Genomic DNA, 18,912 nt, shown 5'->3' on the forward strand with positions numbered 1-18,912 from the left:
ACTGTGGGTTACTCTTCTAAGTGGATGGTTTTATATACCGCTTCGGGAAATAACCTTCAACAACAGCCGAGCTGCACCCATATTTTTTACAGTAACACAGTTTAGAATGTAAGAATCCATTTGCGTTGAAAATCTACCATATCATTCAGCGATGCATTCCTTTCAGTTTTAAAAACAAAATGTACTCAAAATATTATGCGTTGTTTTCTGTGATAAATCAAACATTCTTTTTCGAAGAGAGTCTTAAAGTGTTATAAATTGCTATGTTCGAACGCTAATAGCTCATTCCATGAATAACTATTCCGCCCATCAAAATGAAACAATTTATAAAATTATTAAATTGACCGAGGCAATGACGCATACGAAAAGATAATTGAAGATGAAGTCGATAAATGTGTGAGTTGGAATCACATTGCACGAAAAAATTCACTCAACTGATTAAGACCGAAACAAAAAAGGACCACATTCCTCGACATGAAATTGAATTTTCTATCGACAAAAAGATATCTTTTTTCCAAAGAACCCTTAAGTAAATTGCTGCCCGCATTGAATAAATTTACAAGCTAATTGTGAGGAGTTTAGACAGAAGTGTCTTCATGCTTAGAGGTACAACCACTGTCCAAAATATCTACAGCTTAAGAAAGAATATAAAACGATTAAAAGTTCAAGAGGACAAGAGGATCGGACCGCAATGGTAAGATGACAAAGTATAGACTTGCTACAATTAAAATACAGAACGCAAATCCTTTCTTTAATGATATCTTTGCGTCTCGTTTTGCAAGGCGAGGCTAAAGCGCGTTAGTGACGTCACATTGGCAGGTGGTCCTTGTACAAGAGGCACAGATTGGTTGTTTGCTCAAGTTTTGAAATAAGATACGCAGGTTCTTGAGAATCATGAAATTGTCATTTTTAATGGGCAGAGTTATCAGACTTTTCATCTAACCTCGTGTTAAGGAGACAGGCTTGCCCGTGGAAACTGTTCTGTTCGTGTTTTGAAGCAGGTCCCTTCGGCTTTGCCACGGAGTACGTACATTCTCGCTACGATGTATCACACAAAAGAAAACTCGGAAACCAATGCCCGTCAAATTAATTGCTCTTTATAAGTTGCTTCCTATAAGTTTACTTCCCTCATTTGATTCTTTTATTCTCAACTATAGCATGAAAAAAAAAATTTGTACCGCTTGTATTGAAGGCACCTATGAAATGATAAAGCCACGAGATAGATAAGACTTTTACCATAGTATCTTTCTCTTTTCAACAAGCACGTTAAAACAAGGACTTCACTGACACAGATAATAGCCGTAAAACACCTGGGTTTGAAGGCACCCCCTTAATAGGCTTATTGTGTTTCAACTGTAATTTCAAGCGTGCGTTTAGGGGGCATTGAAAGCTATAAATGACTTTTGAAAGGGTGTAACTTTTAGCACTAATGTGTGATCCTTTTTCGATGGCTTATTTTTGTTGGGTAATTATCATTTTAAAAAAAACTCACAGAGCACATTTGTTTGTGCGACTTTTTGTCCTCCAAGTTTCCAGTGGGAATGTTTGCTTTATTTTCTTCACTAGTAAGCTTCGAATAGAACGTTTAAGGTCGCATACGTAAAGTGAAAAAAATACTTTCGCTCCCTCATCGAGCGCGTGCGAATGTATTTTTCTTCTTTCATCACCAAGCAATTCGAAGCTCGAGCGCGCGAGTAACCTCAGATCGTAGCCTACACCGAATTACCACTGGATTGCGCGTATCATGTGCCCGATCACATCTCTTACATTAACTTATCAGCGTCCTGATAGATTATTCTCGTTTTACGATACGAACCGGTTAATTCAGGGGAAATTGTCATGAAAAAGTTACGTCTTTCCCTCCCGTCGAGTTGGAACCAAAATTTCAAAATATTTGGGTACGAAATTAGAATTTGATGATCAGCACCTGTCTCCTAGATTGGTGTCTCCTCCCTACACGAACAAAGTAATTTTATGAATGTTGATTACAAAAATAAAAAGCGTGGAATGTTGTAAAATGTCTGTTAATTAATTATCACTAATTGATAACACCCTCTATTGTCAAGCCAAGTCCACAGGGCGCCGTAGGGTGTTAGGTTGTCCATTATCAAGCTCACTCTTGTAAACCTTGTAAACTAACTAATCAAATTGCGACCAAACACCCATCAATTCACCATTCACCCGAACTAACAAAAGCTCACTCCTCGATCTCTTTTGTCTCGACTCGTGTCAGAGGCAGATCTTCGGGTTTTTAACTCCATTAAGTAGAGCTCTTTGTAAACCTGGGGTATATATGTTTTTTGTTATCGAGTATTACCTGTGCGGAAACCAGAGCTGTCGACTACTCTGACAGCCAAACCAAACGCGCCAATTTCTTGCCTTTGTCACTCGCTTACTTATCAAATGGAGCATCTATTAATTTGACAAAGAGCCAATCATAGCGCCGTATCTAAATTGCGGTCATTAGTTGCTAATTTCAACATAGCACAGTTGTTTCAGTTTGGACGCGAGCTGGAGACGAGACAGTCGAGGATATATAGCAGAAGCGCACGAGCCAGTCAAGAGGAGATAGCCGCAACAATCTGTATCGTAAAGAGCTCGTAAGAAGACCGTCCACATAGTAACACCGAAGCCATAGTTAAATATGCAGCATTGCGAGTGGAACAGAAGCCTCAATGTCTTCCCTTCGTATAACTCGTCGTCGTTTTATATTGACGATATTCTAGGCTCGGGATCAGCTCAGAGAACTCAGCCATCCATCTGCACTTCAACCATGTGCGAGGTACCAAAACCACCTTGCCTTTCACCAGCTTTTCATCTACCTCCACCGCGAACTTACACTAATCTGAGTAGCCCATTCACGCCTTACCATTCCCCAAGGAGCTTTGGTTTCCACGCGCCGAGTATTCCGAGTGTGTACGAAGCTTACAACGATCATAGTAAGTAATACTGAACAGCGATAACTAGACCAAAGTGTAAAATGCTGTGGGGTCACTGGCATCAGTGAAGTGATTTGTTGCGTTCGGCGAGATATCACAATCGATTAACGCAATTGAGTTGTATTTTGTGTCCCATCAATAACCTCGATTCCTTCATGTGTTCTCGTCTGTGGCGTTCTCAGTAGGAAAGGATTAGCGTAAACTGTTCAGTCTCTCTGCTTTTTAGTTTAACCACACAGCACTTTCCTTCGGCTGTGAAGTAAGTGATAAGAGATTTAGGTCATTAACCAGAGTTCAGCTCAGTTCTGGCTGCTAAATTGCCTGACTATCCAAGTGCCATTTCACAGTTTACTCAATTCAGCGATATATAGCAGCCGTTGTTTCACCATACCTGGCAGATGACATCTTATGACTGAACTCTATCATCTGATAAACTTCCTGTAGGTCGTATGTTCGTCCAAACACAAAAAGTATCATCGTCTAGTTGAATTAGTATTCAGCATTCCTCTCTAAATAGATCATTTCAGCCTCAACAGTTGGCAAATTTTGGGGAGTAGAACTTAGCGGAAATGGCTAGTAGTATTAGCACCTTACTCAGACCTCAACTTCAGCCCGCAGAAATTACTGCAATCCGTAATCATTTCCGCACGTTCTTTTCTCATAGGTGCCTGGAATCTGTTTTTACCGAAGCCTCAGAAGAAGAAAGGCGGCCAAGTGCGATTCTCCAACGAGCAAACTTTAGAGCTAGAAAAGATTTTTGAAAGTCAAAAGTATTTATCGCCCCCAGAGCGCAAGCAATTGTCCAAGGTGCTCGGGTTAACGGAGCGTCAAGTGAAGACATGGTTTCAAAACCGCAGAGCGAAATGGAGGCGCTTTAAACAGGAATCACAAGGCGAGAAATCGGAAAGATTAGAATCGGAGGAATCAAAGTTGGCAGAAAAGAATTCTTCGTGAGTTTCGAGAAGCAATCGTACGTACATTGACGCATCACGACTTCAAGCCAGAGGTGGAAATGCAAACGTAAAAATCAGCCGAATGTTTTGAAATTAATGCTGTTGAAGAGTTGTTTGGCGCTGGTTTTACAGCGTTTAAAAAACAAGAACTTATTAACTTCTTCAGCAGGCAAAACTTTGAGAATTTACTCGCGCTGGTCGCCGAGTGTTTGAGTTTAATGGTTTTCTAATAGTTTAGTTCGGCTGGTAATTCAAAGTATCCGTTCGTGGTGTGGCTTGGTATCGTCACTGAACATTAATTGCCCAAAGTGTTCGGACAAAAGAACATTTTATAGAACTAAGCTTCTGTGTTCTTCTTCGGTTGCTAAAGTAGTCAGTGTAAATTCGTCAGCTAACATACAGTGATGTGCTATTGAATCACGCATTAGAGTAAAGTGATTAAGCCAACTTAAGGGCCATTCAGCAAAGAAGATCAGAAGGAAATAGAAAATTCCTGTTTTGTATATAATGAGATTTGAACTCAAAAATCTGACGTTTCTTTTTCTTTTAGATAATTTAGTTGTAAAGAAAAAGAGAAATACTGTACAAAGAGGCTAACAATAAACAGAATACTATGTAATAGCTTTGATTTCCAATTAGTCATTTTTACCAAGAATAAACTTACTCAAGCGTCAGTCAGTCTCCGTAAATGCGTTCTCTTTTTCTAAATAGCCCGCAAGAACACAAGTATTAGCAAGTGAAAATGTCATGGTAAAGGTCTCAAACAACAACAGCGCTTTATTTAGGAAGAAACATAGTTTATTTCACCCAAGCGAGAGATATACCTGGGATAGTTTGGAAGGCAATTTGAAGAGTTTTGTAACACAAGATAATTGCTTGGTTTAATCTCTGACATTTCCTTTGATAAGATTGACACAGTCTTTTAGCGAATTGCGTTTTCATTCTCATTATTACTGTTTTAATTGCTCTATAGACAGGATGTTCGCTTCCAAACAAATTTTCCCCTTTTTCATTAATGCACAGAACCCTTTGAGCAGCCACCTCTGTGGAATAGTCCTATAGATAGCTTTTTGTTTTCGGTGAACTGTTATAGATGGAAGAAGTGGGAAGTTACCAAACACACTGGTCTGAAGGACTATTAACCATCCTTAATTGCTACTGTGTCACTGGATGTAAAATCATTTGTTTATATTATGGCGACAAGGGGCGCTCGCAGCAAAGATAAAGTTGACCAAATCTATAAGCTCAATCAAATGATTCCACTCCTCGCCCAGAGCGAAACGTTTACACGGTACGCTTTTTCTGCGTTGCCTTTAAAAAACACCAAGAGAATTGTTTTCCCAAGCAACGACTATCCGATTGGTCTTGATTCTAAAAGCTTTCCTGTTCAAAGGAAAGGTGTGAAATCAGATGTGATATAATAATTACCAGGCCCAGTTCTGTTTGCAAAAGGCACAAAGAGTGTTTTAGAGTGGGATTGCGAAAAGCAATTGGTGTCTAGTATTTTCTAGGAGGTCGCTTTCTCTCTAATTGAAGGAGGTTTCTGCTCTTTTGTAATCGATCATGAATGAGTTATCAATTCCTCGCTTTCCCCTCCCAGTTTCCACAACAATGGATCTAAAAGACTATTAAACACATCACCTCTGTTGTAAATTGCTCTGTAATATCTAATGTTTATTCTTTTTGCACGTTTTCGAAACTAAGACCAAGAAAACACCATGATCGAAATAGATTCATCCTCGTGCGGTTTGGTCAGAAATGAAGATCGCAAAGCATAGGTTGTTTGCGGTAGTGTGAAAAATATATTGCGTGTGTGGTCGAAGCATTTTACGAGGAGCAGAGATAACCCTTGTCACATTCCCTATTCACTGCTGGTAATCCAAATTCAAAATAACTTTAATCAAGATATACTTTTAAGCAATTAGGTATCTCAAGCTTTGTGTAACTTAACACTAAAAATGTTTTCTCGTAAAATCTGAGGAACAAGACAAACGCAGATCACAAACAGATTAGCCTGCATGTATGTTATTCGCGTTCGCAAATTCATGATTTTGAGCCGGGAGTTTTAGCTTTTTCAATGAACATTATTAGCTGATTTGGCGCGTTTGTATATTCTCGCTTTTCAGATCGCTTTTCCGGCCTATTGACGGGTTTAGCTCTCCCCAATTAAAAACCAGCTGTTCACCAGTTACGAGAATAAATCAGCACGAAAAAAACCTTGAATTTGTTCTGTTTCTAAAAACCAGGCCTACTATTTTATCAAAGTTTGAAAAGTATATTTTTAAAGACGACCATCGTAAGTTGAGGAACCGACTTTGAGCTGAGTTACAATAGAGAGAGAGCGAACGAACAGGGTCCCAAAGGGTTTGTGTACCAGAAACCAAAGATGGAAGGCTCACTTGCTTGGATTTTAGAAGAATGAGTCAAGTTTTTGTCTGCAAAAGTAGATCGGACAAAATAAAATGAATCACTTTGTGTTTACGGAGTTATTAGTAAGATCATTTGCTCCCCCTGCTTTCGTTTTGTTTGAAGAGGAAATTACTTCATGAGCGGACAATAAGCGCAGAAGTATGGAATATTTATTGTGCCTAAAAAGAATGAAAGGCAAATTTGGAGGCAGTTAAGGTAATTATTATCAAAACGCCTAATTACGTGTTTTTTTCAATACGGAATTAAGGGGAAAACTGGCAAAATTTTCACCTTTAGGTCAACGACTTTGAACAAGAGAGATCATTCTCTCTTGCTTTGAATCATGTCAGGCTGTTGGTTCGGAGCGACAAGCAATGAATTTGATCAAATTAGCTTTGTCGTTTTGAGCAACAAGTCACATTCAAAGCTAATTCACTGGAAACTAAGGTTAGATCGGCACAGTGATATAAAACATGAATTTTTTTCCCCGATAAATAGCACAGAATGAACCTTTATCATAAAAGTATGGGAACAAGTGATTGAAGTGTTTCAGTGTAAAATCAATCTCCTCTATTTCTTTTTCGTGATAAAATTCATTAACTTTATCGATATGTACATGTGAAATTATGGGTTTTAAGTTGTTGTTCATGCCTATACGTTTAGCAGACAAGAATTCGAAAACGTTTGAAATGCTTACGATTCCTTTTTCCTCAATATATTGTCAGCTTCCTTATACGTATAATTTCCAGAACTCACACATTCAAAGAACGCTGAAGGAAGATTACAAAGCACCTGAATGATGTGAAAACTACTTTAAAAGCATCCTTCCGCGGATAACCGAAAATGCAGGAACAACAGATAACAAATGTAGGATGATTTTCGCTTGGCCGGGAAACAGTTAACAGCTTCGGCCGGTCTTTCTGCGGAATAATTTTACTGCCGCAAATCAGTGAACACGCCCCCATCCAGTGGTATCGGCTTAGTAAAGGAATTCACTTTTAGGTTTGCTAAAAGCTTTTGAAAATGGACTTGCGCGCGTCTATTTGTCTACTTCCAGATTTTCATTCAGTTTAAACAATAAGGGCGACACGCCACATAGGGTTAAAAGGGAAGTTCATCCCTTACTGGCGAAAAAAAAAATACCTTGTATCAGAAAATACTACCTTGCTGATGAAAATATAATCCCCAATAGATATTCTTCACATTATCTATATATGATAAAACGCCCGAAAGACAAATTTATTGAGACAGAATACTCTTTCATATGTTTCAAATGTTCTGATTCATTTTTATTAACTGTTTGGGAATTTTTATTTTTGCACAACTAACAATTATAGATCATTTAGACCATTTACAAACATGTACTAGACTGCTCATGCTATTATTCGGGTTCATTATATTGCATTCTCTTCCTGTGTTTTCTGGTTATGAAAAATGCACTTCATTAAACTGGATTGGAAGACACTGACTCCTTTGAATTCATGTAAAGAGTCGTAAAGAAAAGTAAAATCGCATTCAGCAAAAAGTTACAATAACAGTTGCGTGGCGCAATCAAGCTATGAGAAAGGAATACCATTAACACGTAGTCACAATTTATGATATGAAACATTGATCAAATAGTTCTTTTTTGAGGATTAATACAGTACCAGGGGAGAGTAATGCTTAGAACAGTTTATTTACACATGATGGCCCCATTACAAGAGAGAAATTTAATCAAAGGCTAAGGGATTCACTATCTGCCAAATCACCAACAAACTGATGACCCTGCATAGGAGCTCTTCAGTGTTAGCCAGAGCACAAAGAAAAACTATAATTTTTGGATGCAGCTGAGGTTATGGTGCGCGGTACTTAGTTGTGGTCTGTAACCCAGTCACCAAAATTACTTAAATTAATGTATACAAGCTGTCTTGGTATCCGACAAAAGCTAAATAAAATAAATTAAGTCGGCATCACTTCATTTCACTAAAATATTTTATTGCAACAGTAGCACAAAGTTGACCAGATATTGTTTTCGCTTACTGATAAAAAAAAAACTTACAAACAATGTCGCACAGTGAACCGAAGGGGATTTTCGTAATAAAACTATTAACCTTTCTGAATGTAAAAATTCCCAGAAACGTCCTACAGAAAGGTTGCAAACTGATTGAAAATACTTCACAAAAGTATAAACTGAATTTATACCTTACGGTCAGCACAAAGACATCTCTGTTACATGAATCAGCCTTGATTGAATTGAATGGTTGCACTATGCTCGGATTTTATTTAACAGAGGCTTAAGATCACGACACTGAGAGTGCAACCCAGCAGCCATTAATTTATATGACTGCACCAAACGCCATTTAATCAAAAGACTCCGCAATGTAGCTGAAACAACGAAAGAGCTGCGAACACTGCAAAACGGTTTCTCTCTCAGTTCGCTTACCGTTAGTCAGGATTTAACCGACACGGGCTCAGAAGTTACGATTATAAACGCGATTGACTGAAAGTTAGATTGAACCTGCAGAAAAAAATAAAACAAAACAACAAATATCAGATCTCAATATGCCATTGGGTCACGAAAAAATCACATTTAACACTCGTAAGAATTCTTATTGAATTGTTGTTACAAGACAACGTTGCCTTACATATTTTTTCCATATGCTGCCGTGATTTCCCAAATTTCCTAAACAAAACTCCTGTCGGCACCATTGTTTCACAAGTGATAATTTCTGTTAATGTTTCAAATGTTTCCTTTAGGCTACAAGGAGGGGCAGGTGGCGACAAATACTGAAAATGTCAAGGAGTTATAGCTTTCTGTTGCCTTACCATGAATGTATATATAAATTCTCAAGAAACGGTTGTTCTTTCTTGAGTTTAGCCGGATGTGTTATCACTTTTAACTGCATGACTTTACCTATGAAGTTTGATAAAATATACAACTTGAACTATTACGAAGCCGAACTTGTTTATATTAATAAAATTGCAGACAGGATTCCTAGAGTTGAGTTTGTTGCTCATTTTCGTTGATTGTAAGTCGATTACTGAACCCTTTTTATACCAAAAGGGAGCAAATAATTGTTCTTAGTATCACGCGCATTCTATATACTTTCGTAGATCAGTAGACAAGTCATTTATTTTAGCACTAGTTAACATAGCGGAATGTAGTGAATCGAACTCATACACCTTTCGTAAGATCATAAACATCAACAATGTCGCCTAGAGTTCTTTCTGAACAACAGTTATGTCAGCAGCAGTCGGCTCAAAAGTTAGAACTACGTTACACAGCACAATAAACAAAACCATACACGATAAAACTCACTGCTCAGTTCTGTAGTTTTACGTTTGGGATCATACTTTAGGCCAATTTTGAATAGTTCAGACTCGAACGGTTAGAACTACATTCTGCTGCATAATATAGAGTTTCCACAGGAAAGAACTGCTCCGTAGCTTTCGTTAGGATTTTAACCGAAGCCTTAAGACTAGAACATCAGTAGCCATATAACTGGAAATTACACCCAGCACGCCCCTGTATTGACGCAGTTTCCCGCATGTAAGAGTTCACCTACAACCTCAAAAGTTAGAACTTACATCAGTCGAACAGCATAATTATGAGCAGACCCACAGGACTGAAAATAATACTCTGTAGCTTTAACTAGAATAATACAGACACTTAAGCTTTTTACCTAAAGAGGCAAAACTGAGCTTCAGTTCGTGGGCAGCGGAAAGGGTCACACTAGAGGCAATCAAGGTAAACTATAGAAACGTCGGATGAGTAATATACATGATTAAAAAGGAAATGTTGTTGGCATTATCGCTAATACATGCTTTAGTTTTCTACTTAATTAATGAATTATATCAAATTGAAATCCAAAGGAAACTGTAGAAAGGGCCAAGGCAAGCAGCAAGTGAACTTATATTCTTTTACTTTATTTTTATGAGAGATAAATACTTATCAAAGTGAAAGAATACTGCTTGTCAGTGTCAAACTGAGAGATTAAAAACATACTCATGAAGACGTAATATAAATTACGTAATGAGCTTTATAAGGAATCCTTTTTTAATATGTCGATGTCAAAAGCTAGTTTCAATCTGAAAGAGAGCTTGTAAATTGTTGCGTGCAGTACAGCACACTTGGACAAGCCTCTTTAGCAGAGTATACAACATGTATGACCTTCTAAATTGTAGAGTTGATTAATACTTGATCTCTGTTACAAATATGAGAATTGAAAGTGACTCATAACTGCTGTCCTTTCGTGTCTAATTAACTAAAAAATCGTTTGCACTGTAGTTGTTATGGTGGGGAAGCTGTTTGCTGGTGTTGTTTGTATGTTCATACCTGAAGACACGCCCAACCAAAGGGAAAAAATGGTTGTTAGTTGTAAACCTCTTTCAAATCCAAAGCATTCCTCGGTGAGATTGCTGTGTCAACTTGGGAAAACCGATTAGCCTTTTCTAGCACGCCCCCAAATCACTGAACAGTGTGCTTTTTGAGTTAGTAAACATCTTGTGTCATTTCTACAATTAGGGTTGTTTACCCGTTGGTGCCCCGCAGTCGAGGGTTTTTGTGACTATGGTGGTCCATTATCTAATACAGGAAACACAGCTATTTGATTCTCCTTGAGTAGTTTTCCGGAGCGCAAAGCAAGGGAAACATGAAGTGAAACAGAAGACATGGGTTTGAAGAAAAACTGTCTACCCAAACCGGAAATTTCAGCAATTTGAGTCGTTTGTCACTTCTGATATCAACATAATTGATAGATTTGTAGCACATGGTAAAAATTTCCAAATTAGGATTTCGTTCCACTTCCTTGTGAATGCCCGTAGTTTTGTTATTCCGTATATAACATCCACTTAAACTTGCAGGCACTAAACTGTTGTACTGTACAGCCAGAGGTAGTCACTGCTTTTTTCTCGGCCTCGCCACTGCTAAGCAATTATGGGCCCAACGACAAAGGAAAAAAAGGAGTGAATTGTTCTGTTCACTAAAATTCTTAACAATCAGAAAATTCATTCTCCATTGGAAGAAACACTCAGGCATCCATGATTCATTTACTATCACTCTGGCCTCGTTTTATCTCCTTCGGTAAGTTCAGCTGTCGGTTCAGTTCGTTTTTCGCTCGGGTGGTTGCCGGGCAGGGTTGCCGCCGGATCGTTCCTTATAAAGAAGGAGTGAGGTCTTCATTAAAAGTATTTTATTACACGTTAAGTTAACCGCATACAAATCTGCGGTAGTCAATAAAGCCGTTTATGTATGAACTCCCTTTCTTTTCAACCAGGGCATCATAACTTTAGAGAATAATCAGCACTCACTAATAAACAGGCATTTTGTACAATTATTCAGAATTCTTCTTCTTAAATAAGCAGTGCTTATACGCTCGTCTGACTAGTGGCTGCGACTGGGTGATATTTAGCTCTACCCTCCGTTCAGTTTGATAGCTTGATAACGACAAAAGCAAGAAGACACAGTACTAGCATGAGAGTTCAAAACAAGATATAGATCTAGTTCTTGAGGACAAAGCTGGAATAACAGAAAAACAGCCGAGTGTGGCGTGTTTTTCCTCGTAGAGTGGCAAAGAACGCCTACTAATTTTTATACCTATTTTTCTTGTCAGCCCATAAACTGGTCGACTCATTCTTCTCTCGTCACGATTTCAAAATTAAAAACCCGATATAAAGCGCCTACGAGACGGTTAATCGCTGGACAATTTTTATGGTTAAAATTGTTTAGTATATAATTAAGTTGTCCAGCTGTCCCATCAAAACAAGCAAGTTGTTCCAAGCTATCAAATTCTGTTATCGCCTGCATTATGAGCAATATGCTGTACGCTGCACATTCTCGGATTGGAAGATTGGCAGATTGGGGATTGAGGAGGAACGTTTTGTGGTACGAATCAGGATTTATTTGATAGAGCGACACAAGATGAATTCTCTATCGTCTGTGTTGACATAGATTTGCAAAATTTAAAGAAGATTCTTTCAAATCAATGCTTCGTGCAGTTATTATTTATTGTTTTCTTTAGATAGTAGTTTGCAATCAAAGGAATCGATAAGGTTGTTTTGCTAATGTTTCAGACAGGCGGGAGACGGACGCAAACGAAAATTTCCTGTTCAAACAGTCGACACGAAATGTCTTTTGTTGAAGTTCAGTTTGCTGCATCCCTCCAAGATGTTTGAAATGAGTCTTGACGTCTCTAAATTGCCATGCAAATAAGAAATGTTACTTTTTATAGGGTTCCTGTGCATCCGGGAGCAAGCTTTTAAATTTGGACCGTGAAGTGCAATTTACAGTGGTAAAGCAATTAACAAAGCAATTAGTCACCGCAATTAGCAAGCTGTCCACAAACGCACTTTATACCCAACACAAGTATTTTGCTTTCGATAGCTATCAACACACTTATATGCGTTATTGATGACAAAGCGTCAAAGCAGCCATGCACTGGAAATAATTCACAAGACGCGCGAATTTCATGCAGCGAAGTGGACCGACTTTATTGTATAATATGGCATGGTTCTGTGTTTCGAGTCGTGTTTATCATTTGAGACCTATAATCCTCGCGCTAGGAAAGATTACGAAAGTAATTATCGGTTAGGGAAGATCGCCCATAGTGTCATTTCCTGCCTGCTGTGTTCGGGTGATAGCTACGATGATGTTGATAGAGGAATCTGGGATATTCAATAGCTTCACGGTTTTGGGGAACGCCTCTTGCAAACAAACAACGAAGCTAAGATCACCTGCGGTTTAAGTTGTTTCACTAGGTGAAAAAGAATTAGCCAGATTTTTGAAAAGTAACCTACCAAATTTTGCAGACATTTGAGAGAAAGAAAGGCCAAAAGCCTATTATTTTGCGTGCGACGAGGCCAAGATTCAAACCAGCGAAGGAAAAGGAAAGAAGAAATAGTCGAAAATAGGGAGAGCGAGGAGGAAGAAAGGAGGAGAAGAGAAAAATTTTAAAAAGCAATGGTTTAACTGCTGGACGGAAGATGTCTATTTTGGCGGTAACATTTTCAAATGTCCAGCTAAACCAGTTTAACTTCTGATTCAAATGAGATCACCAAGCAAAATTTACACTATGAACATAAAACAACTCCACGTGCAAGCAGCTCAAGTAAATGTTGTACATTCGTTTTACAGAAAAACATGCGGCCGTCCGCAATTAAGTGGAGCCGACTAAAAATGTAGGGGTCTTATGGCCTATGTGAAAATGGCGTATTCGTGAAAGATTATAAGTCACATAGTAATGTATGAGACAATCTTAGGGAACGGTTCTTCCCTTCTTACCAGACTGGGTATCGATAATTACAGTGCCAAAGGAGAAACATCCACTCATTGTGGCTTTTACATTGCCCTCTAGGAAAAATTAGCAACTTTTTATGATCGTATGGTAAAGTAATGAGCACTGTTTCGGAAAAACAAACGAAAACAAACATGAGCAAAAAAATCAAAGAGTGAAGGTGGCTGGCGCTGGTCCAGAGAGAGAAAGGGGGTGGGGGTGGTATGGGGGAGGGGCAATGGGTCCGGACGCCGTCCGTCGTGCGCGTCATGAGACTGTGTAAGAATTTTTTACTCATTACTTGGAAAATGAACTGAAGGAACGAACTTACGGCCTACTTAAAATTGGTGTAATGACCAAGAAGAGTGAAAATGATTAGCTTATATTTGAGGAAGTTGCACCCCTCCGATAAAAACTTCCTGGATGCGAACGGCCTGCAGCACTGCTCGCTCAGAGATGATCGCAGATGACAACTCGCTTTTAAATACCAGAAATAAAAATCACTAAAGGTACTTTTCATTGCATTTCAAAATAAATCCTACTGGTGGCCAAATTTTTTTCATCTCCTTAAATCGTAAGATTTCAATGTCGGTAAAAAGTATAAAGTGCAGCCGGTTTGGGTCGGTTTAGCATCTATGAAGAGCGAATGGGCGAGGAGTGCTTACGTCAATAATAGATCCCTCAGTACGTTTTATTCCGCTCAGGAGCGGCGATCAACACACTCGAAATCATAAACCACAACAACCACATTTGTCATATATCATTACAGCGTGAATATTGACGGACAAACAGGTTTTCAGCAAATTCAGAAAGCCGAAACGCCGTTCACGTTATTCTTTAACTGCTGGAATAACTTCATGCAGTCAACATAGACAGGAGTCCTTAAGTAGCTGGAATGATTGTTTGCCTGATTCTTTTTTGGCTGAAATGAAGTGTTCATGTCTAATTCAGAATACACTACTGAAAAAATCTATTGTTAGATGAATTTTCCAATTAAGCCAAGCAAAAAAAATATAATCTTCCTAAAGGATTTCCTTTGTTGTGGAATCTTTTTCGCACACGCAAAAATATCATTACGGAAAAGGGTAGATTCCGGTAGTTACCAAAAATAGATACAGTCAAAACACTTTTTTCTCAAAATAATTTCGCGATCGTCGACGCGAGTCTCCTTAACCTAATTTCCACCCAGGAAGTGAGTTTACGTCACACTTGCGTCATAATGAACTTCTCCATACATTGCAGTCATCAATCGAACTGCTATTTGTCAAAAGGTAAATTTCTGGGTGTGGTCATTAATTGCGAATTTGACAAATTACTTTAATTTTGTTGTTGAAAAATGGACACACGTAAACTGCACGAACTGGGGACTTGGATAATATTTTCACAATTTAACTTGGCTATGAGAAAAAAATGGTCTGACGCGAGAAGCCAAGACAACATAAGATGCAGCAAAAGTTATTGGATTCGAATCGGGGATTTTTTTTCTATACCCGTCTTATAATTAACTCTGCAGTGTTTGAAGTTCTTATTTGGATAAATTAGTACAATGCTGTTCAAACAGAACATATAAAGAATGTAAAATATTTTCTATAAGCGGCTTACCTCAGTTTGACGTGTTTTATTTAATTATCACCCAATTTAATAGCTAGATCCATTAAAATTTGGTACTGTACATCTTCATTTTAAAATTTGAAAGCCGAAAGCTAATGTAAAGGCGTTTCCAGACATACTGTTGTCGTGCATACTGAACTGTGAAAAGGTGCAATTCTCCCCTGCAAAGTATGATGACGTCAATTCTTGAGCAGTGCCAAGAGCCATGACAGCAATAACAACAACAACAACAAATAGCTTTTTACAATAATACATTTAAAATTGCATTATTATACATACTTATGCTTGGCCTCCGTAGTTAACGAGCTGTGGTACAGTAGCTCTTCTAGATCTCTATTTTCATTAGCCTATATAAGCATAAGGAGATAATTGACGAGATTATTGCTCCCGGAGTCAGGGTGAGGTTGCCCAGGGTACTCTCTTGTCGAAAGCGAGCGCGGGGAAGCCGTAGCCCTTTTCCAGGATCCATTATAGTAGTGCAGTCATACAGTAAAAGGTGATGGGAAAAACGCGACGGTCCCCTCAATTCATCAGATCACGTGCGTCTTATTTTCCCTCGGCTTGTTTTATTTTCGCGACTTCCCTCCTGAGAGCCACCGTCGCGCGTGTCAGGCGCTTCTCGTCTCGCTCGTTTCGCGCTTTCCTAAAAGCGAAAAAATAACGCCTGTTATACAGGCTATTGACTTGTTCCTAATCTTCTCGGGGCTCTGTCGCCAAAACAAAATCAGCACTCGCCGGCTATTCCCGCCAGGTACGCAGGCAAAGAACACAGGGGCGGATCCAGGATTTTTTTCAGGAGGGGGTGCAATCGTCTCTTGCTTAGACTGTTCACAGTCCCCTATTTTTCCGTAAGATCATCGAGATCGAGCGCTTTGCGTTACGGGCTGCCATCTTAGATGAGTGTCAAAACTACTTAGGGGGTGGGGGCGGTTTGGGAGGAAGCGAGAAAAATAGAGGGACTGTAATAACATCACTGCAGCTCGCGTTCAGGAGGCGTTACAGGAATTTCACGCCTTTTACCATTCATTAATTAAGAAACTCCTCTAGTGATGAAAAACATGGCAGACACATTTAGCATCGATTACGCGTGTTACAAATATCTCCTTTCGAAACAGTGATTTTATAATGTTTCTAGGCTCATTCCTCGAAATTTAATCGGCAAACACACACAAGAAAACATTTTTCTAATCAAAATACCAAAACTCCTTCGTGTGTTTGTGCAAGATGTGCCGTATGGTATGAAAGCGTACGTTTTATGGAAATATCGACTTTTCTGCGACTTGTCAGTATTGGCAACTTAAACTAAACCCGTTGTCAACGCAAATCAACATCTATTGTCTAATGAGCAATCAAACGCCTGCGTTGCTGGTACAACGCGCTCCGTGAACGCGAGCTGCAGTGATGTTATCACAGTCCCTCTATTTTTCTCGCCCCCCCCCCCCACCCCCCCCAACCAGAGCTATAATCCCCGACGCCCGCCCCCTCGGTACATTTGAAAATCAAGATGTAGCCGTGACGGTAAGACACGGTATATCTAAACGATCTCACGAAAAAATAGGGGACTGTGAACAGTCTATCTCTTGCTCTACTTCAACACCAATAAACCACATAGTTTTTTTTTTTGAAGAATACCAGTTGTATTAGAAAACCGCAGGTAATCTCAGGGGGGGGGGTGCGCACCCCCTGCACCATCCCCCTAGATCCGCCCCTGGAACATTGCGAATATAACGCGTTTTCGCCAAAAAAGAAATCGGTTCACAACTTTATTGAAACTATATTTGCAAAAAATTTACGAATGAGGGCATGTTAACAGGTCTTCCCAGAATTGAGGTGTTTTCTTTAGCTGATACATGGTCGTCTTTTTATACTGATCATATATAACAGATAAAAGACAAGTCCACACAAAACAACCGTCAACCTAAACCAAGCTTTGTGCATGCTTGTTTGCAATAAAATTTGCCACTAGTTTAAAACTGACATGCGAAAATTGTAGTCCGTCTCGATACGCTTTTGGTCTCGATTCCCCAGTAAAGGAGATTGGGAACTAGATCCAGTCCACTTTTGCTGGTTTCAGTACGACTTATACCGCTGAGCTCTCAGAGCTCCCTAATCGGTCACTCCAGCTCACTCAATTTTTTCGTTTCACTTCATTCTTACGATACCACTAGTCGCTTATTTGGTAAACACAACACCGCAACAAATAAACAAAGAATTGAACATAAAATGAAAAAATTATGAAATTTCACGTCAATAGACGAAAAGGGGAGGTAAAGAAATGTATCTAGTGCATAGCAAGCGATAAAAGAGGAATTCCTTTCCCCTTCCCTTCTGAACGCCTACAGCGTAGGCTAAAATGTGTCAGGAATTTTGATTCAAGTGCAAAACTGAAACCATCTCATTAACTGGAGTCCCCGTCGCGTTCTCGTAAACTCCTTAAAAGAACTAAAGTCATCCTTGGTAGGTCCTCTTTTAATTCAGGCAGACATTAGCAACTGGTCAAGCAAACCTAATTCAAAAGATATTATAAATTTGAATGAAATAACGTTTAATTTGTTTCTTTTGATGATGTGCGCATGCTCAGAACTCATATACTACATTCGACACTTACAGCAGTCTCATCCCTAGAGCCTCCGTTACTTTTGGGCAGCGGATGGGGTAACGGACGCTGTTAGTGGTAGGTACTTAGTGATCCCCGTCGCTGTACAAAAGGATCGCGGCCTCTGGGAACGAGATTGCTCTTAGAGTCGAGTCCTGATAACACGTCGAACCTTCCATAACTCAAATCTCGAGCAAACTCGAACAAAAATCGATTTCCGTCGGATTTTCTCCCTAGCGGAGCTCTCGCGCGCGAAGCACGCGCAGGGGAGCACCATGGGTAAGAAACTGAAGTAATCTACCCGTCCGAGGAAATCACGTGACCGAACGCCCTCCCGCCCGACCGTTCGTCAGCACCACAGGCAAACCAATGTAACATAACTCAATCAACAGGTATGGTAACAAAATGCAACTCGATGTTATTTTGGCGGGAAATCGCATGCATAGCCAATGGCGTCTTGTAAAGCAGAGACATCCAAAGAGTCAATAAAGACGAAAACGGAAAGCGGAAATTGTTTCTGTATCCGTGTTGTCTTAAGTATTAACGGCTTAGATTCATTGTCATGTCTTCAAATTTGGAATATAGTGCAAGAGAAAGACAGAGAAAAAGAGAAAGTAGGCGGCAGGCCAGTGAAGCTCAACGAGAAAAAGGGCGACAGAGATCTAGAGCGAGAGATAAAAAAAAGGGGAAATTTTTTTGATGAAAGAACAACATGAAAATTCGCTTCGCTCTCGGTGCAAATGCGTCTTGACTAAGATCGCGAATGGCAAGCAGAACTGTCGTGTGTTTCCTCGGCGGAATTTGGAGCCGTTGGAGCGAATTTACGGCCGTTTTCCTTCGGTGGATCCTTCGGGCCGCTTCGCTGGAGTCCCCAACCTTGGTAAACCTTATATAGATGGATAAAACCGTTTACAGTACAACCCATAAAACGGACATAAATCGGCCCATGGACCACACAGAAGAGACGTAACACACATTTTGTGTAATGTAAGCTGTTTTTTTATTGAATCTTTTCATTTTCGTAGGTTACAGAAACGATAGGTTTTTCCCCTATACAAATCCTTATATTTCGAATGTTACGCAACAATGCCGATGCCCTTCCAGCTTGGGCTACCTGTGCATTTACTGTGATTTTAACCCCGGTAACTCGAACC

At 39.4% G+C, this 18,912-nt stretch overlaps 2 protein-coding genes across 2 annotated transcripts in view; one reads left to right on the top strand and one right to left on the bottom strand.

The window, feature by feature from the left end:
- Positions 1–18,912, bottom strand: part of LOC140933757 (glycerol-3-phosphate acyltransferase 3-like) — a 157,208-nt gene that overhangs the window by 19,918 nt on the left and 118,378 nt on the right. The gene's annotated exons all lie outside the window — the stretch shown is intronic.
- LOC140935857 (hematopoietically-expressed homeobox protein hhex-like) lies at positions 2,297–4,560 on the top strand. Its single transcript, XM_073385434.1, has 2 exons — positions 2,297–2,939; positions 3,604–4,560. Exons 1-2 carry the CDS (start codon positions 2,645–2,647, stop codon positions 3,891–3,893), a joined length of 585 nt encoding a protein of 194 aa, XP_073241535.1. The 5' UTR covers positions 2,297–2,644; the 3' UTR covers positions 3,894–4,560.

This window comes from Porites lutea, chromosome 4 (assembly GCF_958299795.1).
Source record: "Porites lutea chromosome 4, jaPorLute2.1, whole genome shotgun sequence".
Taxonomy (NCBI): Eukaryota; Metazoa; Cnidaria; class Anthozoa; order Scleractinia; family Poritidae; genus Porites; species Porites lutea.

Bases quoted from the DNA above. Each gene is read 5' to 3' on its own strand.
- LOC140935857 (XM_073385434.1), top strand. From the start codon at position 2,645: ATGCAGCATTGCGAGTGGAACAGAAGCCTCAATGTCTTCCCTTCGTAT. The intron at 2,940-3,603 runs GTAAGTAATACT...CTTTTCTCATAG, and splicing joins CGAAGCTTACAACGATCATA to GTGCCTGGAATCTGTTTTTA.